This window comes from Balaenoptera musculus, chromosome 7 (assembly GCF_009873245.2).
Source record: "Balaenoptera musculus isolate JJ_BM4_2016_0621 chromosome 7, mBalMus1.pri.v3, whole genome shotgun sequence".
In the NCBI taxonomy this organism is placed as follows: Eukaryota; Metazoa; Chordata; class Mammalia; order Artiodactyla; family Balaenopteridae; genus Balaenoptera; species Balaenoptera musculus.
The window spans coordinates 79122652-79150492 of record NC_045791.1 but is presented as its reverse complement, the minus strand read 5'-3'; the positions used below and the strand labels follow the sequence as shown (position 1 = coordinate 79150492).

Genomic DNA, 27841 nt, shown 5'->3' with positions numbered 1-27841 from the left:
TTATTTATTTTTAAAAACTTGGATCAAACTATATATGTATAATTTTATATTATGCTTTTTTAAACTTTATATTCTATTTTAAGCATGTTACCTGAATTTTCTTTAAAATTTGCAAGATGCAGGATATCCTCAAATATTGATATTCAGCAATTTAAAATAGTTTCTATGTTTTTGGACATTAAGCTTGAAATTAATATTCTTTTACCTATTTATTTGTGTCTGTGATTATCTTCTCATATATTTATAGAAATAGCATGTTGACAAATTGCTCTCCTGAAAGATTGTGCCACTTTATATTCTGACCAGTGATATTTGAGTATTAATGATATTTTAAATAATGATTAAAACTTTTTCATGCTTATTAGCCATTTTGATTTTCCCTATGAGTAGATGAGTAGATTGTCCATTTTTTTCTGTTGAGTATTTGGTGATGTTGTTTAGGTTTTATAATGAGCTCTTTTTATTATACAGATAATAACCTTGTATATTCATGGCACATACTTTTTCATAGTTTTTGTGGTTTGCCTTTTAATTTCTTTATTGAATCTGACTTCCAAAGTATTCAGTTTTCATTTGATAAGTGAATTATTTATTGCTCCATAACAAACCACTCCAAAATTTAGTTGCTTAAAATAACCGTTTTATTATTTCTCAAGATTCTATGGGTTGACTTTGCTTAGGTAGGCAGTTGTTTTGCTCCACTTGATGTTGGCTGGTCCTGTAGTCATCTAGGAGCTTGACTGGGCTGGAACACTCATTATGGCTCACTTATGTGTTTTATACCCTGATGGAAACAGCCGTAGGTCTGGGCTCAATTGGGATGCATGGACATCTGGTTTGATGTGCCTGTTTCTCTCTCTCTCTCTCTCTCTCTCTCTCTCTCTCTCTGTCTCAGTTTCTCTCTCTGGAATCTTAGGGATCATTCCTCCCCCTGTCCATGCAACCTCTTCATATGGTCTTTCTATGTGGTCTTTCTAGCAGGGCAGCTGAACTTTTTATGTGGCAGCTCAGGGCTTCCAGTATACAAAAACAGAAGCTTCAGGTACTCTTAAGACTTAGGCTTTGTACTAGCATAGGGTCACTTTCACTCCATTCTGTTAGTTAAAGCAAGTCCCAGGCTCAGCCCTGACCCAATATGGGAGGGGACTACATAAGAGCGTGAATTTTGGAAGGTGTCGTTCATTGGGGGCCATCCACAGATTAACCATCTCTAGCTCCAAGTAATTTCTCTCCCACATGCAAAATACACTTACTCTGCTTCCAAGATTCTTAGTTTCATGCCATTACTGCATTAGGCTCAAGCTTAAGTACGGAATTTCATCATCTAAATCAGATTCATGTAGATGAAGCTTCTTGAGCATGGCTTCTCTCAATCTTAAGACCTGTGAATTGAAGAGACCAGTTATCTGTCCACTACATACAATGGTGAATCAGAAATAGGATAACAACAGGCACTTACATTCCAAAGGTGAAGGAAGGGTAAGGAGAAGCATATAGCAGTCAGTGAGCCATAGTAATTCTGAAGCTCTGGCTCTGCCCTCTGAGAATCTTTCTTTTTCCATAAGAAAGAGCTTATATTTGTAGCTGAGTAGCTTTGCAGCCTATGTCTTTTTTTTTTTTTTTTTTTTTCAATAAAGAAGACAATGGTTTTTTTGTTTGTTTGTTTGTTTATAAATTTGTTTATTTATGGCTGTGTTGGGTCTTCGTTTCTGTGCGAGGGCTTTCTCCAGTTGCGGCGAGTGGGGGCCACTCTTCATCGCGGTGCGCGGGCCTCTCACTATCGTGGCCTCTCTTGTTGCGGAGCACAGGCTCCAGACGCGCAGGCTCAGTAGTTGTGGCTCACGGGCTTAGCTGCTCCGCGGCATGTGGGATCATCCCAGACCAGGGCTCGAACCCGTGTCCCCTGCATTGGCAGGCAGACTCCCAACCACTGCGCCACCTGGGAAGCCCGTGCAGCCTATGTCTTATCTGTAGAAAGTTAAGAGTTCAAAAACCTCTTTGCATTTTAAATTGTCTCTGTTCCTTTCAGTCCAAGATACTATGATTATCTTAGAGATTTTGCGGGTTTCCTGGGTATCAAATTATGACCTTAGCTAAATGTTACACCCCTAAATATCTTTAAAACATGCCCCCGTTTACTTTTGACTGATAGTGAAGGTGCTGTAGCACAATATCCTTAAGAATCTTAGAAGCTCTCTGGTCTAGCAGAGAGGATCTAAGAGGCCACCCTAAGATACTTAGAATATTTTTTGTCTAGTCAAGTGGGTCTGTAAGATACTACCTTAAATATTTTTGAAGTGTTAACAACAGTTCTCATGGCCTTGTGATCTTGACTTTGAAACTACATTTTACTGGCAATGCCACTGGAACCTGATCAATGAAGTCATGAGGTAGGGATTCCTGGCATTGGTTTCGTGGCTTAACAGTGTCATTAAGGACCCAGGAACCAGGCTCTTTCTTATCTTTCCTCTTTTTCACAGTCTTCCTTGTCACTTCATTATTACCGGATATTTGCTTCAGTCCTAGGCATCATTTGTAGATCAAGGCAGGGGGTAGAACATTCAAATTTTCTTTTGCACTTGCCCCCTTTCATTTCTACAAAGAAACAGAAGTTTACCCAATAATCCTCCAGCAGATTTTATGTCCCATTGACTAGAATTAGTTTACATGACTATGTTTAGCTTCAAAGGAGAATGAGAAAACTAGCATTTGGCAAAATGGAATGGGGTTGCCAATAGTGATTCATCATTTGGGGCTGTATACGTTGCTGTTACAAGCAGAATTCAGGTTCTGTTGTGACAGGGCAGTATCAGGAGTGGTTACTGTATAATCAGCACAGTTAGCAGTAGCACCACAACTATTCTTCTGTCTGATGGGAATGCTCTTCTCCGGATCTTCTTGGGGTTCATTCATTCACACCATTCAGGTCTCTACTCAGCTGTTACCGCCTTAGAGGGGCCTTCTCTGACCACTCTAAGTAAAATAATTATCCACTCACTCACCCTAGCCCATCTCTATTTTTTTCTTGTATCATTACCTGGTATCATATTACATGTTTCTTTACTTGTTATTGTCTGTCACTCCCACTTGACTTTGTTCCAAATGGTAGGGATTTAGTCTTACTCATCACAGTATCTTACCATTTAGAGTAGTGATGAGTCCATGATGGGCACTCAATAAATATTTGTTGAAGTAGTTAATTAATTAGAAATACTGCAGGGTTTTGAGGCATTTTCTTTGGAATCTCTGAATATGTTACAATTCCTGAGCCTCATTGTATGTGATTAATCAAAATCATTTGGTCCTGGGGAAATACAAATTATTTTAATACTTTCAAGGTGAATGAAGCACCTAGTTCTAGCATACCAAATATCAGGCATGAGGCAGCGAGATTAATTCCATATTCCATAAAGAGTAGTGATAAAGGCTCTGATTATTTATGAGTTTTTGAGTTTAAAGTCACTAGTGCCTGCTGAAGACTAGGATTAAGGAAGGCAGGGAGTGGTATGTGTGATATCACTAAGACTCCTCAAGAGTTGACCCATATACCTTGCAGTGAGAGAGCTTACATTGCATGTATCCCACCTGCTTCTAACACTGGACTTTGGGCTCCTTTTGAGGATAATTGGTTGACAATTTTTCAGTTTATGTTGTTACTTTCAGTCCAGTCAGACGACTTCAGTTACTCTATTGTAGTGCTTGAAAATGTTCTTGGTCGTGTCTTTGGCTTTCTGGCTCATTTGCAGTCTGAAAACAGTTTGCAAAAGCCACTATAAAAAGGACTAATAATTCTATCAAACATTTAGAGATGAACTAACACCGATCCCTCTCAAACTCTTCCAAAATATAGCAGAGGGAGGAACACTCCCAAACTCATTCTACGAGGCCACCATCACCATGATACCAAAGCCAGACAAATATGTCACAAAAAAAGAAAACTCCAGGCCAATATCACTGATGAACATAGATGAAAAAATCCTCAACAAAATACTAGCAAACAGAATCCAACAGCACATTTAAAGGATCATACACCATGATCAAGTGGGGTTTATCCCAGGAATGCAAGGATTCTTCAATATATGCAAATCAATCAATGTGATACACCATATTAAAAAATTGAAGGAGAAAAACCATATGATCATCTCAATAGATGCAGAAAAAGCTTTTGAAAAAATTCAACACCCATTTATGCTAAAAACCCTCCACAAAGTAGGCATAGAGGGAACTTTTACACCAACATAATAAAGGCCATATATGACAAACCCACAGCCAACATCGTTCTCAGTGGTGAAAAACTGAAACCATTTCCACTAAGATCAGGAACAAGACAAGGTTGCCCACTCTCACCACTATTATTCAACATAGTTTTGGAAGTTTTAGCCACAGCAATCAGAGAAGAAAAAGAAATAAAAGGAATCCAAATCGGAAAAGAAGAAGTAAAACTGTCACTGTCTGCAGATGACATGATACTATACATAGAGAATCCTAAACATGCTACCAGAAAACTACTAGAGCTAATCAATGAATTTGGTAAAGTAGCAGGATACAGAATTAACACACAGAAATCTCTTGCATTCCTATACACTAATAATGAAAAATCTGAAAGAGAAATTAAGGAAACACTCCCATTTACCATTGCAACAAAAAGAATAAAATACATAGGAATAAATCTACCTAAGAAGACAAAACACCTGTATGCATAAAACTATAAGACACTGATGAAAGAAATTAAAGATGATACCAACAGATGGAGAGATATACCATGTTCTTGCATTGGAAGAATCAACATTGTGAAAATGACTAATGACTATACTACCCAAAGCAATCTCCAGATTCAATGCAGTCCCTCAAACTACCAATGGCATTTTTCACAGAACTAGAACAAAAAATTTCACAACTTGTATCAAAACACAAAAGACCCCGAATAGCCAAAGCAATCTTGAGAAAGAAAAACGGAGCTGGAGGAATCAGGCTCCCTGACTTCAGACTATACTACAAAGCTACAGTAATCAAGACAGTATGGTACTGACACAAAAACAGAAATACAGATCAACGGTACAGGATAGAAAGCCCAGAGATAAACCCACGCACATATGGTCACCTTATCTTTGATAAAGGAGGCAAGAATATACAATGGAGAAAAGGCAGCCTCTTCAATAAGTGGTGCTGGGAAAACTGAACAGCTACATGTGAAAGAATGAAATTAGAACACTCCCCAACACCACACACAAAAGAAACCTCAAAATGGATTAAAGACCTAAATGTGAGGCCAGACACTTAAAACTCTTAGAGGAAAATATAGGCAGAACACTCTATGACATAAATCACAGCAAGATCCTTTTTGACCCACCTCCTAGAGAAATGAAAATAAAATAAAAAATAAACAAATGGGACCTAATGAAACTTAAAAGCTTTTGAACAGCAAAGGAAACCATAAACAAGACGAAAACACAACCCTCAGAATGGGGGAAAATATTTGCAAGCTAAGCAAGTAACAAAGGATTAATATCCAAAATTTACAAGCAGCTCATGCAGCTCAATATCAAAAAGACAACCCAATCCAAAAATGGGCAGAAGACCTAAATAGACATTTCTCCAAAGAAGATATACAGATTGCCAACAAACACATGAAAGGATGCTCCACATCATTAATCAGAGAAATGCAAATCAAAACTACAATGAGGTATCACCTCACACCGGTCAGAATGGCCATCATCAGAAAATCTAGAAACAATAAATGCTGGAGAGGGTGTGGAGAAAAGGGAACCCTCTTGCACTGTTGGTGGGAATGTAAATTGATACAGGCACTATGGAGAACAGTATTGAGGTTCCTTAAAAAACTAAAAATAGAACTGCCATACGACCCAGCAATCCCACTACTAGGCGTATACCCTGAGAAAACCATAATTCGAAAAGAGTCATGTACCACAATGTTCATTGCAGCTCTATTTACAATAGCCAGGACATGGAAGCAATCTAAGTGTCCATCGACAAATGAATGGATAAAGAAGATGTGGCACATATATACAATGGAATGTTACTCAGCCATAAAAAGAAACGAAATTGAGTTATTTGTAGTGAGGTGGATGGACCTAGAATCTGTCATACAGCGTGAAGTAAGTCAGAAAGAGAAAAACAAATAACATGCTAACACATATATATGGAATCTAAAAAAAAAAAAAATTGGTCCCGAAGAACATAGGGGCAGCACAGGAATAAAGACACAGACATAGAGAATGAACTTGAGGACATGGGGAGGGGGAAGGGTAAGTTGGGACGAAGTGAGAAAGTGGCATGGACATATATACACTACCAAATGTAAATAGCTAGTGGGAAGCAGCCGCATAGCACAGGGAGATCAGCTCGGTGCTTTGTGTCCACCTAGAGGGGTGGGATAGGGAGGGTGGGAGGGAGATGCAAGAGGGAGGAGATATGGGGATATATGTATATGTATAGCTGATTCACTTTGTTATACAGCAGCAACTAACACACCATTGTAAAGCAATTATACTCCAATGAAGATGTTAAAATTAATTAATTAATTAATTAATTAATTATTTAAAAGGGCTAATAGTGAAGATGTTTAATGGGCCTTTCATGATCCCCACCATCCACATGCATCTGGTATTGTTGACCATTGGAACATCCTGCTAAAAAAAAAAAAAAAGACTTAAAAAGATTTCTGACTCTACTGTTCTCACCTCCTCCTCTTCCATGGGAAGAGGTATCTATATAACCCTCCAGGGAATGGAAGGTTATATAGATCTGTTTTGAAAACCTGAGATTTCACCTTGACCACTCCTGGGCATGATGCTTCTTTTTTTCCACTAATGGCAAATCCAAGTTGGCCTGCATTGTACACTCTCCACGTGGCAGCCAAGCCAAAAGGGGCTTAGGAGATTCAAACAACCTGATTCAGCTACTTACATTCTCTTATTTGATTGATATTGTGCTAAATCGTAAGAATAATGACCACTTGGTTGATCACACTGCTCTCCCAGTCCTCCTACAGTGGCCCACACAGGCCAATGTGGGGTGCATAGTGGGCCTCTGTAAATTATTCCCTTTTGGGTCTGACTCTTCTGGATGAAAGGTCTAGATGACATTAGGAAATGGTGGAGGAAAAGGTGAAGTTGTAGCCATCCACAAGCTCTTCTCTCTGCTGAGGTTCAGTAGGGTAATGTTAGAAGTCTGACTTTTCTAGGCCTTCTTATTTCATTTACTTTTTCCTAAATCAGAAGATACTGGTAAGAATTCTAGGCTTTTGTTGAGTTATTTTCGTTCCTCAGAATTTCTTCTAGGGTTGGAGGTAGGGTTAGGAGCCAGGTGATTTTGCAAATCACACTAGCATCCCTTGTGTCTTTGCTTGGCTGCCATGTTTTGAAGTTAAAGAGAAAAAATTGTACCCCATTCCCTATTAAGTTGCTGCTTATGAATTTATTATATTTTGTTTCATTAGATATAACTTTGCTTTCCTGATTTATTCTCCCATTTTTACCTGGAAGTTTCTATAATTTAAATGCAGGCTCAATAAATGATTTCTGGGTTTTAATGAAATTAAACATTTCCCTATATTCAATTGAATCCAATTTCCTTCCTGAATAGGGGGAAAAAAAGCTTCCTTAGCTTGCTTCTTCTTCTAACATTAGTACTGTCAGTGTCCTAATACTTGTTATTAATCTGTTCTGAGAACCCATTACACTTTTTCATCGCTCCCTTTACAATATATTTGTCCTGTTGTGAAATATACATACAGAAAAGTGCATAAAACGTGAGCATTTTAATGAGTAATTGTAAAGCAACAACCATTGTAACCACTACCCAGATCAAGAAATAAAACAGTGCAATTACATGAAAAGCTCTCCCTCAACCACGTGCCCTTTCCTGATCACAATCCCATCACACCCTCTCCAGAGATGACCACTATCTTGACTGTTGTGATAACATTTCCCTACTTTGTAGTTTTACGACTTATTTTTACATTCCCAAATGACAGTTATGCATGTACTTTATTACATTATTGCTTATTATTTTCAGCATTAAATTTGTGAGATTCAGTCATATCTTTGTATGGATGTATTTAAGTAATTTTCATTGCTATAAAATATTCAGTTGAATGGAATACAATTTAAATGTGTGAATGTAACTTATTAGTCCCACCCATTTGGCACTCGGGCTTAGTTGCTCCGCAGCATGTGGGATCTTCCCGGAGCAGGACTCGAACCCGTGTCCCCTGCATTGGCAGGCGGATTCTTAACCACTGTGCCACCAGGGAAGTCCCAAAGCTCTGGTTTTCTTGATGGGGGTTTTCCATTAAGTCAATCCATCTGCTTTCCTATTTTCCAAACTTTCCCAACTTTCTGGATCTTGGTGTGTTACCTTACTGATTTCCAGTATTCCAATGGGATTTGTTAACCAAAATTTCAGAAATGGAGACCTGATTGAAATAAAACGTGTTTATTTGAGGTTTGTTAGGACTGCAGCCTGGGAGACACATATTCAAGCACTCGAATTGTGTTCCACTGGACTACAAAATGGAGGAGACTTATAAAGGCAAAAACTGCACGGTTACATTTAGTTACACGAGTTGTTTATCAAGAATTATGATTGGAGCAGCCAAGAAGTAAGGGTGCTTGTTAAGTAAGGATTGGTTGGGGTCTGAAATGGTTGCATAATTACAAGGGGAGACCTAAAGACCATAAGTTTGCAGCTGGCAGGTATTGTTCTGAATACTGCCGGTGGTGTCCTTGGGTCTGGTACAGTTCAGAGAAAGTTCAGGTTTTCAGTGGTGCAGAGACCACTGAATGAGACCAGGTCATATCTGAGACAAGATCCTCAATGGCCACCTGACTCTGTTTTTGTATGCCTGAACCATGATTACTCCGTTATAATTTCAATTTGTCATCAGATTTTTCTTTTGGAAATATTATTTTCTGTTAATTTACTGGAACTTTGGCAGGTAGGAGAAAGTAAACGCACATGTTCAGTCTACCATCTTGAAGCTCCTGTATTGGCTTCTTTTTTTTGTCCTTTTCTAGCATCCTGATCATTTCCCTCTCATATAACTATCCTGGATTTTTTTTTTTTTTAAGGAAGCAAGTTGTTTTTGTTTGTTTTTTAATTAATTTGTTTACTTTTTATTTATTTTTATGGCTGTGTTGGGTCTTCGTTTCTGTGCGAGGGCTTTCTCTAGTTGCGGCAAGCGGGGGCCACTCTTCATCGCGGTGCGCGGGCCTCTCACTATCGCGGCCTCTCTTGTTGCGGAGCACAGGCTCCAGACGCGCAGGCTGAGTAATTGTGGCTCACGGGCCCAGTTGCTCCGCGGCATGTGAGATCTTCCCAGACCAGGGCTCGAACCTGTGTCCCCTGCATTGGCAGGCAGATTCTCAACCACTGCGCCACCAGGGAAGCCCTATCCTGGATTTTTTAACTAACAAAAGTATTGTATGTTCATCTAATCAATAATGCAGAGTTAAACAGAGTAAAAGTTAGTTAATTGTGTCCTCTTTCCTCTTCTCCAGAGTTACTCCCTTGAGAAAACAATGTTAACATTTTGTATCTTTTCATATATTTTTCCATGCTTATATTAGGGGGGAGTTTTTATTTATTTGTTTTGTGTGTTTACAAAAATGAGATCATATTTTTTTTTTTTAATAAATTTATTTATTTTTTTATTTTTGGCTGTGTTGGGTCTTCGTTTCTGTGCGAGGGCCTTCTCTAGTTGCGGCAAGCGGGGGCCACTCTTCATTGTGGTGCGCGGGCCTCTCACTATCGCGGCCTCTCGTTGCGGAGCACAGGCTCTGCAGCAAGATTCTCAACCAGTGGTTGATTCTCAACCACTGCGACACCAGGGAAGCCCGAGATCATATTTTTTCTACTACTTTTTCTTCCACTTCCTTGTCATACATATTTCATTTATTTTTAATTTTAATTTTCTACTAAATTCATTTAAGGCAATAAACTTTCAAATGTTAGAATTTAAACTGTTTTTAAGGGAGATTTTGGAAAATTCAGGCAAAGAAAAACAAAATGAGCAAAGGAACAGGTGTGGAAAAGTATGAGATATATTTCTAGAATTCAGAGTTAGACACATTTTCCTGGAGAGAAACTATAGTGGGGAATACTGAGATACTTGCAGAAATTATTTAGAGTCAGTGTGTGAGGGCAATGAATAACAAAACGTGGGAAGCTGCCGAAGATTTAAGAATAAAGTCATGTTATTAACTGCTTAATATTAATGAACACTTAAACCAAAAGTATTATGAAAGCGTCATTCATTGAATTATTTTAACTAACTTGATATATAATGAACCCCCTACAAACTAAAGGAGACAATGTGTAGGAAAGTGGTTGATAGTACTAAGTGTTCTGCAAAGAGATGGTATCAAGTTTTCTCTAAACATTATGATGTTTTCAAAGCACCATTGTCTTTCACTGCAGTCTTGATTGTGTGGTAGTAGGAGCATCAGATGAAAATTTAGGATGCCTAGGATTTAGGCTACTAATCATCTGGTAATTTAGGGCAATAATTTCAACTGCAGATTTTTGTGTAAAACAAAGAGTAGGACGTTATTATCTCTAAAGTGTCATCCATCTCTAAAAAGTCAGTGGGTCTGTGATTCTATAATTGTTCCTATACACCTTGATTTAGTACGAAGTGTTTCCTTAGGCAGTAAGTACCCATTTAACAATTACAGCTTGAGAGTCATTGAAAATGCTATCTTAGTGTAATATCAGATGTTATTTATTATCTAAAGCATTTCACAACCTTTTAAAATTAGATTACATTTGTTCTAACAGTTCTATTTTCTTTTCCACTTTTGTTTCTGCTTAAAGTTGCTGAGCATTATTTTGATTTTACACATTCAATAGGGTGAATATTATGGTGTCAGGGAAGCTAAGATTATATATATTTCTGATATAAATTTCTTTTGATTATAGGCAAATTATGGTAGTTATGAGAAAAATACTTATTTAGTTTTTAAAATGTTTAATATCTTTAATAACTATTGAATGAATAAAATTATTTTGGGAAATATCCTTTCATTACAAGCAGTCTAAAATTAAAACTTCTCTTTTTATAAGGTGGCGTTTTCACCAAAAGAATACATTTCACCATCTTTCAAACCAGAATATATAGAATTCAAACCAAAATATCAGGTGAGTACTGAGTTTTCTTATCCCAATATCAATTATACTTAAATACTAGGTTTCTCTAATACTTTATGTAATTCAGTGGTTCCAAAACCAGACTACCCAGAGGAAACACTCACCTATCTTTACAAAAATACATATTCCCAGGTCCCACCTCTGACCTAATGAATCTCAGTTTGGAAATGGAGCCTGGGAATCTGTATTTCTCAAAAAACAAAACAAAACAAAAAAACAGGGATTCTTATGCTGTCACCTGGGTATCAATTAGCATTTGAAAACCATATGAACTAAAACAAATACTAGGCTGATTATTTCACGTTTTGCTTTTTTTAACTGGATAATAGAGAAGTTGTATGGACAAAGAGTTGGAATAAGAGACTTCGTTTTCTAGGCTATTTCAATAATAGAATAGCCTGATCCCAGAGCTTACAAAACTGCCTATGGCTATTACACTGACAGTTCACTGTAACTGAGAATTTTTTGTACTGTTCTCTACCATTTCTGAGGCATATATAATATTTATCAAAAAGCAAGTTTCTACTGTAACATGCTAAGGACTAGGTGGAACTCATCATCATTGTTAAAACTCTCAGATTTAAAGGTAGATGATCTGTGTTCCCAAGTCACTCTTTAGAGAATATTTATGATACTTTTAATGGAATATCTACTACTTGCTTTGCATTTAAAAAAAAATTACCCACATTGCTACTAAAATATTTATATGGATAGGACTTAGATCTTAATGCTAGCCTTTGTCTAAGCAAATGGAGCTAACACTGGAAATCGAGTTCTTAAACAAACAAACTATTGATGAGTGCCTTTTAAGTGTTTAAAAATATTCCAGGTAGCAAAAAGCTCTTGAACACAACATAGTATCAGAATTAGGAATTTGAAAAATTTGCATTAAAATTCTCATTATTATTCCAATCTCAAATATTTTAAAATAATTAAAGTTGGTTTTCTCTTTGTAGAAGGTATGAAGATGAATAGATAAATTGGCAGATTGCTCAAAGAGAATTAACTAAAAATTTTATTATCAATTTAAAACAAATGCTTCAGAATTTCTTACCTTTTTTTTTTAAATATTACAGTTCCAGAAATTCAACATCAAGAATGGTTTTGATCCTTTTCTAAGGAATATAAACAACAAAATGTCAGTCAGAAAAAGGAAAGACCAAGATATGTTCAAATGTAGAAATATTTTAAGTGCCGAGGTTATAGAGCATGAAGACCAAGATCCTCCTTACCCAACACATTCAAAACCTGCAAGCCCTGCTAATAAAACCTGGCCCCATAATCTTGATATCATCGCAATAAAGGGTTTAGACACTAAGAATAAGTTAGCCAGTGATCCTGGTATCACCGCACTAAAGACTTCAGACCCTAAGAATAAGTTAGTCCACGATCCGGGTATCATCACAATAAAGACTTTAGACACTAAGAATAAGTTACAGGAAAGGCTACCAAATGTATCTTTACCAAACTTTGAGGGAGAATCATCAATGACTGGAAAAGTAAATGTAAATAAATGTTGCCGCTCAAATTCATTAAGTCTTACTTCCCACATAGAAAATTTAAAACAATCAATGGTGCTCAAGTTAATTTTAAGTAAAAATCTGCAAGACCTTTCAGATAGATTATTTTCTACACCTGAAGTTTCTGTGGACACTGAAGCAAGAAAGAAAAGTCATAGTTCTCCACTTCTGGCTCTTCATGATGAACGACCAAGTAGTTTAGAAGGCAAGGTATTTGAAAAAACTCACGATTTAAATAGCTGGCTTTCAGAAGGAGACATTTTAAATTCAAAGTCTCTTTTAAATCAAATAATTAAAGATATTCCCGCAGATTCACTTTCAGAAGGTGGACCAGGAAATTCTACAGAGGTAGAAAAGGAACCTGTCTCTGAAAAACACTTAGAGGCTGGTGAGATAGATTTTCCAATTAAAAAAAAGAGTAGTTTCAAAAAGAAACATTTAAAAAGTGAGGTATCTAGCTCCAAACCAGATTTGAAGAGCCTTGTATATGATTATGTTATAAAGCAAATATTCACTGCACCGATCTTCTCAGAGTTGGGGAGAGGAGTGAAAGAAACGAGTGAGACACAGATAAACTCGCAGAGTCAATTACCCACAGCTTGGGAGAGTTCGCCTTCCAATGTTCTAGTTCACGATGAAGAAAACAATAATGAAATAGAATATCCGCCGGCCAAATCCGTTATAAGCCAAATAATACAAGCATTTCCTGTAGATACTCTTTTAGAATCAGGGATAATCAAAGTGATAGAATTAGATAAAGAATACCAGAAGAGTTTTTTGCTGTATACAGAGACAGCTTTTGCTGAAGAAAAGCCAAAGGATTCCACAGAGTATTATTCAGAAATCAGAAGCAAAACAGAACCTCTTTCAGAGCAGAATACACCCATCATTCACAAAGAAACCACTTCTTTTAATGGAGTTGAATTCATAGACAAAGGCCAAAATAGATCCCCACAAGATTCAAAATATCAGTCGACACCAGATAAAAAAACAGATTTGCCAAGTAATGGTCAGAGGCTTGATAGAGAAGAAAATGATCTAAGTTCTACTTTAGAAAATTTAAGTAACGCACTAATGGGTAAACTTAATAACTCTCAGGTAATAATGTTAAAATCCTTTTTGAAAAACACATTTAATGTTTTTTTCAAATATAGTCAGTCTAAAAGCAGACAACCAGAAAAAGAATTAGAAAGACTAATTGAACATCCTTTTCCAAGTCTGACAGAAGACCTTGAAGAAATCGAAGAGAATTTTGATAAAGTAGACAAATTGGACAGAAAACCTATTTTGAATCCAAAGCTGCGTGTATTTCTAGAAGAACTCTCAGAGTCAGAAATAAAAAATTTAAAATCTGAATTAAGTAAACATATCCAGCATTACCTTGTAGAAAGGCTTTCAGAATCAGGACATATCACCAAAGAGGACTTACCAAAAATCTATCAAAATCTGTATTTGATGAATGAGAAAGTAGAACCAAAAGGGCAAAATATTTTTCTGGAGAAATATTCAGAAACTGTAAAAGAAATCATGTCTTTTGTAAATAATTTTAATCATCATTTCATAGACAAACATTTGGAAATAAAGCTAAGATCTTTTTTAAATGAAATTCTCCAAAACTATTTCCTAAAAAACCTTTCAGACAACAGTTTATTTAAAGACGCAGAATCTGAGCCTATACACTCAAATGTATCTTCTCTAAGAGCTAAAAGTGCCTCAATATCTTTTCATGAGTTAGGACAAGATATTTCAAGAGGGAGTTTTGGAAGTAGGCTTGAAATAAACATGAAATATCCCTTAAGTAAATCTCTACAAAACTATCTTATAGCTTTATCAGAAAATGAATGCTTAGATCTAAAAGCTGATTTAAGCAAACACCTCCAGAGCCTTTTTATAGAAAAACTGTCAAAATCAGGACTAATCACAGAAAGGCAATTAGAGGGTATAAGCCGGCATATAAATTTGGTTAATTCTACTTCCACACCATTAAAATGTATAAAGCCAGATTTGTCTTTAAGAGATGAAAATCAGTTTGTGGAGGACCATTCAGAAAAGCAAAATAAATATTCAAAAATTGCTCAGAAAACCACTTTACAAAAGCTTTCTGAAGATAGACTTGTAGAAACAGAGTTGACCAAAAAGGAAGAAAAGGAACATTTTTCCTTAGAGAATATTAAAGAAAGTCTATCAATAATTCAGGAACAGAAAAGATACTATCCTAAGGAAGCAAAAATACTGAGTTTAATTAAAGTACAACCTTGTTCCAACAAAAATACCCAGGCAATTCCAGTAAATAAGTCATCAGAAAGACTTACAGATACAATGCCTAAGAAACAAAGGAAAGAACACGGTTTCATGCAGTTTCCTCAAGCAGAGAACTGTGGTTTTAAAACAGAGATACAAGACCCACATAGTTGGAGTGGTAAATCAAAAATAACTCAATCAAATGCTTGCTTTGAAAAGACACTGAAAATGAAGTCCCTTGACAAAAAAGAGCACAATAACACCTATAAATTGATAGTACAGGAAAAACCTGAAGCAGTACTGTCACCGTATCCAAGAATTCCTAATTGCAAGATGCCAAATGAAGATGAGGAATACGTAAACAAACTCACTTTTCCTTCCAGGCAAAGTAATACTCTAACTCGCCTCAATGCAGAGGCTGGAGAGAAATCAAAATTAGAAGACCAGTATCATCAGAGATTGAAAGGAAATAATAACAATTATAGAAAACAACATTTAGTAACATTTGCACGTTACAAAGAAGAAATACAAACTCTTTATATAAAACCAAACAAACTTTGCAACAAAAAATGTGCCAAGGTCCCTGAATCACAATTGCTTAAATATAAAGTTTTGATAGCTGAGAAAAACTCAAAACCATCCCTCTTCCTGGAAGTACTAAAGAGAGAAAATCTAAAGCCCAGGGTTCAAAAAGAAAGAGACCATGTCAGCAAACAAAAAAAGTCATTTAACAAGATAGTTAGTATATTACCAACCACACTGCCCACCACAGGAATTCTTCTAAGAAAATCTGTTCCAAGGGCATTGCTTCATTGGACTGCAAGAAGAACTATACACGTAATAATGTTTTTCTAAGTCTTTTATTTCTGTATTTGGCAAAGTTCTGTAGATAATCTAGAGTGTATGTGTCTGCATGCAAGTATGTATGTAACCTTAACTGCCCCAAGATAAACAGACCTCCAAATTTTAAAAATTCTTCTGACATTCAAATATCACCTCACCTCATTCAAAAGGCAATCAGAAAATCAAGGGAATGTTAACACATTTAGTGCCTTTATGTAAAATAGATAAAGGGGACCCCCCCCCCGTCTAGATCACGAATTAGAAAAAAAGCACTCTTTCCTCCGGGTGGACTCTACCGGCTGACACAGCCTGGACAGGGTACACAGCTCTGTCTACGGAAGACTGGCTATTTCAGCCCTGACTGACCCCTCAACCAGGGGCTGTTGTGCAGGCACAACCTGTACAACCATTGGCAGTGGCTGTATACTACAGAAAGGCTGGGATTGTCTTTTCATGCAGATATAAGTATAAATATATAGTCTTTTTGCAGATCGCTGAATTATCTTTGTTTCAGTAAACAAATAAACTAAGTTCATATTATGTGCCAGTTAGTCTGCTAAGCCTTAGAGATATGCAAAATTTACAATCTCTTGAATTACGAATTGTAAAATTTTAATTTAGCTTCTACTCTTTTCTCTTTCATCACCACCCCTCTGCCATCTGCTGAGAAACATGGAAATTCAAATCTATTTTTAATATTAACATAAAACAATTAGGAAGGTAAATCTGCTACTAGACATTATATAAACCATTCAAAAGCAAAGTTAAAACCTCTAGGAATGGAAGGGGCTTATTTTAATTTTCTGGAACACTGCTCTTCTCTATTAGCATATATAGATAGGCATGACCCACAGTTGGGAAAACTCACAAATTCTAACATGATATTATATTGATAATTTGATGTGCATAACTATCTTTGAATGAGAAAATAGATCTAATTTCAGAATAGTTGCTTTGAATTTGTTTTCCACAGCAAAGCAAATGATTACCTCTAGTAAATAGTAAAGCAAACGTGTAGCAGGGTAAATATTATCAACATACTCTCAACTTTGGATTTCTCTTTTCTAAATTCAATAATTTAATAATGAGTGTGTGTGTGTGTGTGTGTGTGTTTGTGTGTACAGATGAGGAAAAGGAAGTAAAAGATGGGTTCATAGTTTTTGAAAAGCAAAGACTTTCTGAAGTTCCCTCAGATAAGTGGAATCTTTATTATCACTTTTCCAAACAAAATAAGAGATTGTGTTTATGTTATATGGTATGGGATCATATAGGATCTCAGAACCTTTATCCTAAGAATGGATAAGGGAGATAGTTATATTTATTTCCCTCTGTCAAACCAACAGTACCTAAACTTTTCTCTCTAGTAAAATTGACAACAGAGAATTGAGTGGTAAGAGGGCATTTTTCAGATCATCAGAAAGACTCGCTCATTTGATTCTCTAAAATCCAGGAAATCTCCCAAAGCAATCAAAGTAGAAGACAGGGAAATTGAGTTGTAGGAGCTTCCAGAAAAAAAACCAGTGGTGTGGGTCTCCGTGCCCTTCTGCTGTCACTCTAGTAATCAGTTATATCAACTGTCAAGTAAAAATTATATGCTACTCACCAATGTAGCAGAAATTCCCTTAATAATTGCTTAATAATTCCCTTACCTAATTGCTTCCATGTACATAAGATGGAAAAGGAAGAATGTTTACTTGCAAACCCAGGCAAAAATATGGACTCTTCATACCTCCTTCTTGGTAAATCTTCTCTCTCTTGCTGCCCTAATTCTTCTTAGTCCTGCCTAAATTCCTCCTACCTGCCAATTCTATTAATCTACTCCCACCTTCTCACCAAATCAAAGCAGGCCCATTCCCTTGGTGTGGCCATCTCTGCAAAGCATTAAGCGACAAACTGCTCAAACTGCAGAGGAAACTAGATTACACTAATTTGAGAAATGACTAATAACTCCATACCCTCTTATGGGCACTTGTAGATTATTATATTTTTTAAATAAAATACAGTCATATTATACAAATTTGAAAAAAAAGAGAAAAGGAAAACTAAGCCCATAATCCCACCACCCTAAAACAACCATCATTTTAAAAAATTATTTTGGTGTATTTCCTTACAGTTATTTTCTTAAATGTTTTACTTGTTTAGTCTCAGAATGTACACAAAAATTTTTAATATTTTAGTATAAATATAACCATATTCTTAGATCCTAACCTCTGTATGTGTGTGTATATAAATATTAAAGAAGGTGTTTATTAACTTTTAAAGAATGAATGTTTGGATGATTTAAAAAGTAAAATATAAGAGCTTATAATTTATGTTTGTTTGGGGTTGGGGAAGAGATATTTTAGAAGAGGAGAATTATAGGAGGGCTGTCTTTGCCTAGGAGTCTGACCCCTGAGGACAGGTCCCCTAAGATTTCTGGTTTTCAGCTTCATATCTTGCATACCTTTTGAAAAACAGATCCTTTGAAACAATAAGATTTTTTAAAGTATGGTTTTTAAAGTATCTGATGGCAGGCATTGAATGTAGGGTCTGAATTTGGGGACTGCCTATAAAACATTTGATTGCTCTCATTCTTTGTTGATATTACAAACTTTAGTCCTTGTAAGTCTAAAATGTACTGTTAAGAAACCTAACTCACCAACCTGATCTTTTATTTTAATATTTAGGATTGTTCGGATAGAGTTGAGGATTTACATGTAACTTCATTTAAGCATCTTGAAAAAGCAAAATCAAGAGCAAGGCTTTTAGGAAAGAGCCCAAATGCTAGCCATAATCAGTTAAAACGCTCTGCAAGACCGTATACTGCTCCAGAGGTTAACAAACGAGAAAGCTACACTGGAAAATTTACAAGTCTTCGAATGGTTTCAGCAGGCTTAGTTCATATAAATGATTCAGTCCCAGATTATGAAATCCATAAAATGCGGCCAAAAAAAAAAATTAAAAGAGTATATTGAAAAACGTTCGCTCATTTGTGATATTATCCAGATGTTAAACAGTTCAGAATGACGTGTGAGGCCAACAGTCAGAATGTCATTTCTCCAATTAACAAAATGGTTTGGAGATCTGTCCTTTTGTGTGATAGAAGTCAGTAACCAAATTTCATCTTGTTAGAACCATTTTGTTTTAATTAAAATGAAAAAGAAACACTTTTGATGTAAATGTGTTTTGTTTATGAATCTTAGAGAACCTCAGAGATACATAGTCATTAGTGAAGTTTTATTTCCCAACTTTTCCCCTTTTTCACTATTCTCTGATTTTCCAAATCTTTGCTATGCCCTAAATTATCCCTGACCACCCAGTGTCAGGGTCTCTATTTGCAGTTATGTATGTTCAGCCTTTTGTTATGAATATACTTTAACTCTTCAGCTCTAGATTCAACAGTATGCAATTCCCTGGGCCTATAGAACATCTATTAATTTCAATATCATCTGATATTACAACTTTTTACACTATAAAGATAATAAAAAACAAGTTTCATACTACTAATTCCTGAGACTTCTAATACACTGGAGTGACTTTCTAGCTTACTCGAAAAACTATGAGACAGCCTCTTTAATAACATGAAACTCAGGAAGAAACTGTATAAAACAAACTGCATTAAAAATTATCTAGCTAAATCAGCATAGGATTTAAATTAAGAGACTTTTGAGAATTGGTTCTATTCTTATCAAATACAATATTTGAATCTTGCTGAACTTTGGTTCACTCTTGAGGAGTAAGAATTTCAATTTATAGAATTTTTGTCAGTTTCCATTTTTCTACCATAAATCAAAGTTTATGGAGTTTAAATAGAATTGGCTGATGGAAAACATAATTTCTGATCATTCATTTAATGCCATAATCAAGGTAGTAATTTGGGGGGGGGAGACCAAGAATTTCTAGTAATTCTCAAAGTTGCCAGTACATATATCAATCAGAGTGTGACTGGGAAAGCACAATTACCTCTGGATCATTCAAGTAGAAGGAACACAGGGAATTGGTTTCATGGGTGATGGAACCAAGGCTAAGAAACTAAAAGGGATGATATGGCAATCCAGAGATTGGCAAGAGCAGAAAGTGATAGCACCCCTCAGGACATCAGGAAGAAGTGGTGTGACCAGTGTCCTAAAGCCAGAATACAAAGAAGATACAGCCACTGACAGACACCACAAGAAACAGGGGAGTGGGGAAGGGGGTGAGATATAACTATGTTTCTTCTCTCTCATCCTGCTCTCTAATCTCCTGCTATTGCCTCCCTGGAAACCAGAGAGAGTGAAGGGGCATGGGAAATGTAGTTCCCAGTGAAGCAGAGCAGAGGAAAAGTGGAGAAATGGATTTGAGAGCTAACAGGCAACTAACCAACAGTACTTATGGGGAAAACCATTGATCTAGCTTGCAGTAAAGGAGGAAATATTTACTAGATGGAAATCTCAAGTCACTTTGCCTCATTAAACTTTTAACAGCAATATTGTGACACAGTCAAAAATTTCCTACCATGGAAATAAAATTAATATGCCAAAGATTTTGCTAAACACTACGTTCTCATGAATAAGACAGTATTCTCAAGGAGTCCACAGTCTATTGGGACATAAACACAGAAGTAGTTATAGTAGAGTTGTGTAAGTGCTGTTGGGGAAAGTACTATAGAAACTCATGGGAGGTCATTTTGGCCAAGGTGAATCCTTCAGAAAGCAGATACCAAGATGAGATTAGCCATGTACAGTAGGCAGAATAATAACCCCTCCCCCAGCAACATACAAACATCCCAATCCCAGGAAACTGTGACTATGTTACCTTACATGGCAAAAGAGATTTTGCAGCTATGATTAAATTAATGATCTGGAGATGGAGAGACTATCCTGGATTATCTGGGTGGGCCCAACATAATCAAAAGGATTTTATAAGACAGAAGCAGAAGGGTCAAGTCAGAGAGAGAGGTGTGATCACTGAAACAGAAGCTGAAGTAATGCTGACCCGTGAAGCAAAAGAAGGCAGGTAGCTTCTAGAAGCTGGAAAAGGCAGAAAATTCTCCTCTAGAGCCTGCAGAAGGAATGTAGCCCTGCCAAATCATTTTACAATTCTGACCTCCAGAACTGTAAGATAATAGACTTGTGGTGTTTGAAGTCATTACCACGTTGTAGTAATTTGTTAACAGTGATAAAAAAATAATTGATACAGCATGCCAGGAGCCTATGGTGCAAAATTTAAGGCATTCACTGTCAGGGTGAGGCTATCAGGGTGAGGCTATCAATATCTACTGGGATGGTTAATTTTTTGTGTCAATTTGACTGGGCCACAGTGTGCCCAGTTACATGATCAAACAGTATTCTGGGTCTTTCTGTGAAAGCATTTTTGGATGAAATTAACATCTAAGTCTGTAGACTGAAAAACCAGATTGTCCTCCTTGATGTGGGTGGGCCTCATCAGTTGAAGGCCTGAACAGAAGAAAAAGGCTGATCCTCCCCTGAGAGAGAATCCCTCCTGCCTGACTGCCTTCACACTGTGATACCAGCTTTATCCTGCTTTTGGAGTCGAACTGAAACATCAGTTCATCCTAAGTCTTCAGCCTGCCAGCCTTCGGTTTGGAACTACACCACTGCTTCTCCAGCTTGCCTACTCACCTTGCAGATCTGGGATTTGTCAGCCTCTATAATCATGTGAGCCAATTCCTTATTTAAAAAATCCATTGGGGGGATGGAGATCAAGATGGCAGAATACAAGGACATGGAGCTCACCTCCTCCACAAATATATAAAAATAATCTATACGTGGAACGATTCTCACGGAATACTTACTGAACGCTGGCAGAAGATCTCATACAACCAAAGCTGCACGAAAGATCACCATGTAAACTGGGTAGGACAAAAGGGGGGAAAAAAGTAATTGGAATGGGACCTGCACCCCTCGGAGGTAGCTGTGAAAGGGAAAAAGTTCCCTCACCCTGGGAACCACTTTCACCAGCTGGAAGGTCAGAGGGGACAGATAGGGAGCTTCAGAGGCTCAGAAGAGAGTGTAGCAGCCGGTTTGCGGCAGGCAGGAGAGAGAGAGACCAGGACAGACAGTCCTTGCCACCTCACTGCACTTCCCAGCCCAAGACATGCACCCCCCCTGAAATCTGAGATCACTGCCACCCCTACAACGGGGGGGATACGCGACTTCAGTGGATTTATACCAGTGGCTTTGTGAGTGCAGTGCCTGAGGGACATCCAAGCTGATTACCAGCATTCCCCAGCTGAGGCGGGTCTGGTGCCAGGAGCAGCAGGTTTTGTGGGTGCACACAAGCAGAAGCAGGGCTGAAATCTGAGCTGATTACCAGCATTCCCACAGCGGAGGCAGGGCCGAGGGCAGTGCCGACAACAGTGTATTTTGTGAGCACATGCACTAGGTAACAGGTGATGGCACAGAGTGCCCGTCCCCGTGGACAGCCCCTGGAGAGGAATATGGAGCAGCTCCTTTCCCAGAGGGAGTGCTCCAGTCCCACCTACCTCACAGTGCAGCTTAGAACTGGATCTGGGGGCTTCTACTCCAACAACTGGCAAGCAGACCCTGAGCTCGATAGGGCTGTGACCACCACAGAGCAAAGAGGAGGCCCTGCCCAACATCCAGCGCAAGCTCTGGTCATCACAACACCAATCATACCCCATATCAAGGGGATGATGGCCAGCTAACTCTGAGGAAAGACATGGCAGGCATCCATACCAAAAAACCGCTGTCACACCAAAAATAATGGACTCATGGAGGCTACACAGGGATGCTCCCACATAAAAACGGCCCTTTGAGACCACAGTAGATAATTGTTTCCCCTAAATTCAGAGTCAAAGAAATATAAGTGAAAAAGCAGAGGAAACACTCCCAATTAAAAGAAATCCCCTGAAAGAACAAACAATGAAACAGACCTCTCCAGCCTGCCAGACTCCACGTTCAAAAAGGAGGTAATAAAAATGCTGAAGGAATTAAGAAAGGCTGTCAATAGAAATGCAGAGCACTGTAACAAGGAAACAGAAACAATAAAGAGGAGCCAATCGAAATTAGACAACTCAATTGTTGAGATGAAAACCAAACTAAAGGCAATAAAATACCAAACTAAATAATGCAGAAGAACGAATAAGTGATCTGGAAGATAGAATAATGGAAATCACCCAATCATAACAGCATGCAGAAAGACAAATGAAAAAAAAAGAAAAGAAAAAGAAAGCAACATACGAGACCTATGGGCTGATATAAAGGATGCCAAGCTGTGCATAATAGGGATCCCAGGAGGAGAAGAGAAAGGGGGATCTAAAATGTACTTGAAGAAATTATGGCTGAAAACTTCCCAAACCTAATGAAGCAGATATCCAGGTAAAGGAAGCACAGAGGGTCCCAAACAAGATGTACCCAAACAGACCTATACCAAGACATATCATAATTAAAATGGCAGAAGTTAAAGACAGGATTCTAAAGGCAGCAAGAGAAAAACAAAGAGTTAGTTACAAAAGAACCCCCGTAATGCTATTTGCTGATTTCTCTACAGAAACTTTGCAGGCCAGAAGGGAATAGCAAAATACATTCAAAGTCCTGAAAGGGAAAAACCCACAACCTAGGATACTCTACCCAGCAAGATTATCATTTAGAATAGAAGAAAAAATTAAAGAATTTCTCAGGCAAGCAAAAACTAAAAGAATACAGCAATACTGAGTCTACCCTAAAAGAAATATTGAAAGGTTTTCTCTAAATAGAAAAGAAACAAGAACCCATAGAAAAGGGAAAATCAAAATAGGGAAAAGCAAGTATATAAAATGATTGTACACCGCTTGAATAAGCCAGTACATAGATAAAAAAAAAAATCAAAAAATTCTGTGAAAGCAACTATAACTACAATGAACAGCAAAAGGATAAACATGAAAATGTAAAATAGGACATCAAAATCATAAAATGGGGGAAGGAAATAAGAAAATGTAGATTTTTGAGAATGTGTTTGAGCTTATAGGACCACCAGTCTAAAGCAAGTAGACACAGTAATGAGTTAACATACTTGAAAACCAGGGTAACCACAAATCAAAAACATACAAAAGATTCACAAAAACCAAAAAGAACTCAAGTATAATATAAAAGAAAACCAGTTGCATCATTTGCAACCATTCTGTAGGTAGTCTTTTCGTTTTGTTTATGGTTTTCTTTGCTATGTAAAAGCTTTTAAGTTTAATTAGGGTCCGCCGCCATTTTAAATCCAACTCCATACAATGCTCCGCCACTGTTGCGGCCACGACTCAGACTGCGTGACAGCACCCACCAGCCAACAATTCTGCCGCCATGGAGGATATAAATCAGTACAGTAACACAGAGGAATTTGCAGAGGGATCCAAGATTAACATGAGCAAGAATCAGCAGGATGACGGTAAAATGTTTATTGGAGGCTTGAGCTGGGATACAAGAAAGATCTGACTGAATATTTGTCTCAACTTGGGGAAGTTGTAGACTGCACAATTAAAACAGATCCAGTCACTGAAAGATCAAGAGGATCTGGATTTGTGCTTTTCAAAGATGCTGCTAGTGTTGATAAGGTTTTGGAAATTAAAGAACACAAACTGGATGGCAAAGTGCTAGACGCTAAAAAGGTCAAAGCTTTAAAAGGGAAGGAACCCCCCAAAAGGTTTTTTTGTGGGTGGACTGAGCCCAGATACTTCTGAAGAACAAATTAAAGAATATTTTGGAGGCTTTGGAGAGATTGAAAATATTGAACTTCCCATGGATACAAAAGCAAATAAGAGGATTTTATTACATATACAGACAAAGAGCCAGTAAAGAAATTGTTAGTAAGCAGTTATCATCAAATTGGTCCTGGGAAGTGTGAAATCAAAGTTGCACATACAGGCAACAACAAAAAGGAGGAAGATGTGCTGTAGCTGGTGGATGAGGTGGTGCTGGAGTCGTGACTGAGGTCAGGACCAAAACTGGAACCAAGTAATAATTATTATGATCAAGGATATGGAAATTACAATAGCGCCTATGGTGGTGATCAAAACTATTGTGGCTATGGGTACTATGATTATTATGGGTACAACTAGGAACTACGGATACGGACAAGGATATGCAGACTACAGTGACCAAGAAAGCACTTATGGCAAGGCATCTCAAGGGGGTGGCAGTCACCAAAACAATTGCCAGCCATACTACAAGGGGACATTGAAGAAAACAGGAGGAGATTGCTTGCAGGATGACATTGAAGACTGGTCTTCTGTTGATCTAAGATGATTATTCTATAAAAGACTTTCTAGTGTACAAGACACAACTGTATCCAACTGTATATAGCCGCCAATTCGTTTTAACTTTGTCTTCTGCTGTGTTATGACTCAATGTGGATTTGTGTTTATACAAATTTTATTTGTATGATTTCATGTTAAACCTCAAATAAATGCTTCCTTATGTGTTAAAAAAAAATAGATAATTTGAGCAGGCTGATCACTAGAAGTGAAACAGAATCTGTAATTTTAAAAACTCCCTGCAAACAAAAGTCCAGGACTGGATGGCTTCACTGGGGAATTCTACCAAACATACAAAGAACTTATACTAATCCTTCTCAAATTCTTCCAAAAGACTGAAGAGGAGGGAACACTCCCAAAGTCATTCTATGAAGCCACCATCACCCTAATACCAAAACCAGATAGAAACACTACCAAAAAGAAAATTACAGGCCAATATCTTTGATGAATATAGATGCAAAAATTCTCAACAAAATACTACCACACTGAATCCAACAACACATACAAAAGATCATACACCACGACCAAGTTGGATTCATCCCAGGGTCACGAGGATGGTTCAACATATGCAAATCAATCAATGTGATAAAGAAATGACAAAACCACATGATCTCAATAGATGCAGAAAAAGCATTTGATAAAATTCAACATCCATTCATGACAGAAAAAAAAAATCTTACCCAAGTGGGTATAGAGCGAACATATCTCAACATAATAAAAGCTATTTATGACAAACCTACAGCCAACATAACACTCAACAGTGAAAAGTTGAAAGTTTTCCCACTAAAATCTGGAGCAAGACAAGGATGCTAACTTTCACCACTTCTATTCAACATAGTATTGGAAGTCCTAGCCACAGCAATCAGATAAGAAAAAGAAACAAAACATATCCAAATTGGAAGGGAAGAGGCAAAATTGTCATTATATGCAGATGACATGATACTATACATAGAAAACTCTAAAGACTCCACACAAAAACTACTAAAAGTGATAAACGAATTCAGCAAGGTAGCAGGATATAAGATTAACATACAGAAATCTGTTGCATTTCTTTACACTAACAATGAACTATCAGAAAGGGAAAGTTAAAAAAAAAATCCCTTTTAAAATTGCATCAAAAAGCATAAAATACTTAGGAGTAAACCTGACCAAGGTGAAAGACTTCAACACTGAGAACTATAAAACACTAATAAAGGAAACTGAAGATGATTCAAAGAAATGGAAAGATATCCCATGTGCTTGGATTGGAAGAATATTGTTAAAATGGCCATAGTACCCAAAGCAATCTACAGATTTAATGTGAACCCTATCAAATTACCCATGACATTTTTCATAGAACTAGAACAAATAATCCTAAAATTTATATGGAACCATAAAAGACCCAGAATTGCCAATGCAGTCCTGAGGAAAAGGAACAAAGCTGGAGGCATAACTCTCCCAGACTTCAGACAGCACTACAAAGCTACAGTAATCAAAACAAAATGGTATTAGCACAAAAACAGACATATGGATCAATGGAACAGAACAGAGAGCCCAGAAATAAACCCACACACCTATGGTCAATTAATCTTTGACAAAGGAGGCAACAATATACAATGGAGAAAAGACAGTCTCTTCAGCAAGTGGTGTTGGGAAACCTGGACAGCTGCATGTAAATAAATGAAGTTAGTACACTCCCTCACACCATAAACAAAAATAAACTCAAAATGGCTTAAAGACTTAAATATAAGACATGACACCATAAAACTCCTAGACGAGAACATAGGCAAAACATTCACTGACATAAATCATAGCAATGTTTTCTTAGGTCAGTTTCCCAAGGCAAAAGAAATAAAAGCATAAACAAACAAATGGGACCTAGTCAAACATATGTTTTTGCACTGCAAAGGAAACCATAAACAAAATGAAAAGACAACCTACAGAATGGGAGGAAATATTTGCAAACGATGTGACTGACAAGGGCTTAATGTCCAAATATACAAAGAGCTCATACAGCTCAATATCAAAAAAGCAAAAAGCCCAATCAAAAAATTGGCAGACGAGCTAAATAGACATTTCTCCAAAGAAGACATTCAGATGGCAAAAAGGCACATGAAAAGATGCTCCACATTTCTAATTATTAGAGAAATGCAAATCAAAACTACAATGAGGTATCACCTCACACCAGTCAGAATGGCCATCATTAAAAAGTCTACAAATAACAAATGCTGGAGAGGGTGTGAAGAAAAATGAACCCTGCTACATTGTTGGTGGGAACGTAAATTGGTACAGCCACCATGGAAAATAGTATGGAGGTTCCTTAAAAAACTAAAAATAGAGGTACCATATGATCCGGCAATTCCACTCCTGGGCATATACGTGGAGAAAACTCTAATTTGAAAAGATACATGCACCCCAATGCACTATTTACAATAGCCAAGACATGGAAGCAACCTAAGTGTCCACTGACATGAATGGATAAAGAAGATGTGAGATATATATATATATATATATATATAAAATCCATGTTACTGCAAATGGCATTATTTCATTCTTTGTTATTGCTGAGTGGAATACTTTCTACTGTGTGTGTGTGTGTGTGTGTATGGATTATCATACTAAGTGAAGTAAGTCAAAGAGAAAGACAAATATCATATGATATCATATATATGTGGAATCTAAAATATGATACAAAAGGAACTTATTTATAAAACAGAAACAAACTCACAGATACAGAACACAAACTTATGGTTATCAAAGGGGGAAGTGGTTGGAGGGATAAATTAGGAGTTGGGATTAACAGATACACACTACTGTATATAAAAAAACAACAAGGACCTACTGTATAGCACAGGGAACTATATTCAAT

The 27841-nt window shown here is 37.1% G+C and overlaps 1 protein-coding gene, 1 long non-coding RNA gene and 1 pseudogene across 2 annotated transcripts in view; 2 read left to right on the top strand and 1 right to left on the bottom strand.

Annotated features, from left to right (window-relative positions):
* C2CD6 (C2 calcium dependent domain containing 6) overlaps positions 1–20640 on the top strand; it is a 103115-nt gene extending 82475 nt beyond the window's left edge. Inside the window, exons 14-16 of the mRNA XM_036858876.1 lie at positions 11086–11160; positions 12246–15767; positions 18440–20640. Coding sequence (XP_036714771.1) covers positions 11086–11160; positions 12246–15767; positions 18440–18727 — 3885 coding nt within the window. The 3' untranslated portion in view covers positions 18728–20640. The remainder of the gene's footprint in view (positions 1–11085; positions 11161–12245; positions 15768–18439) is intronic.
* LOC118898468 lies at positions 634–12309 on the bottom strand. The gene is made up of 3 exons (XR_005020703.1): positions 12224–12309; positions 1254–1382; positions 634–784 (listed from the first exon to the last, which is right to left on the bottom strand). It is a non-coding gene; the product is annotated as an uncharacterized LOC118898468 (long non-coding RNA).
* A 3403-nt stretch (positions 20641–24043) lies between the features above and the next one.
* LOC118898467 lies at positions 24044–25162 on the top strand (annotated as a pseudogene).
* Positions 25163–27841: the final 2679 nt, after the last annotated feature.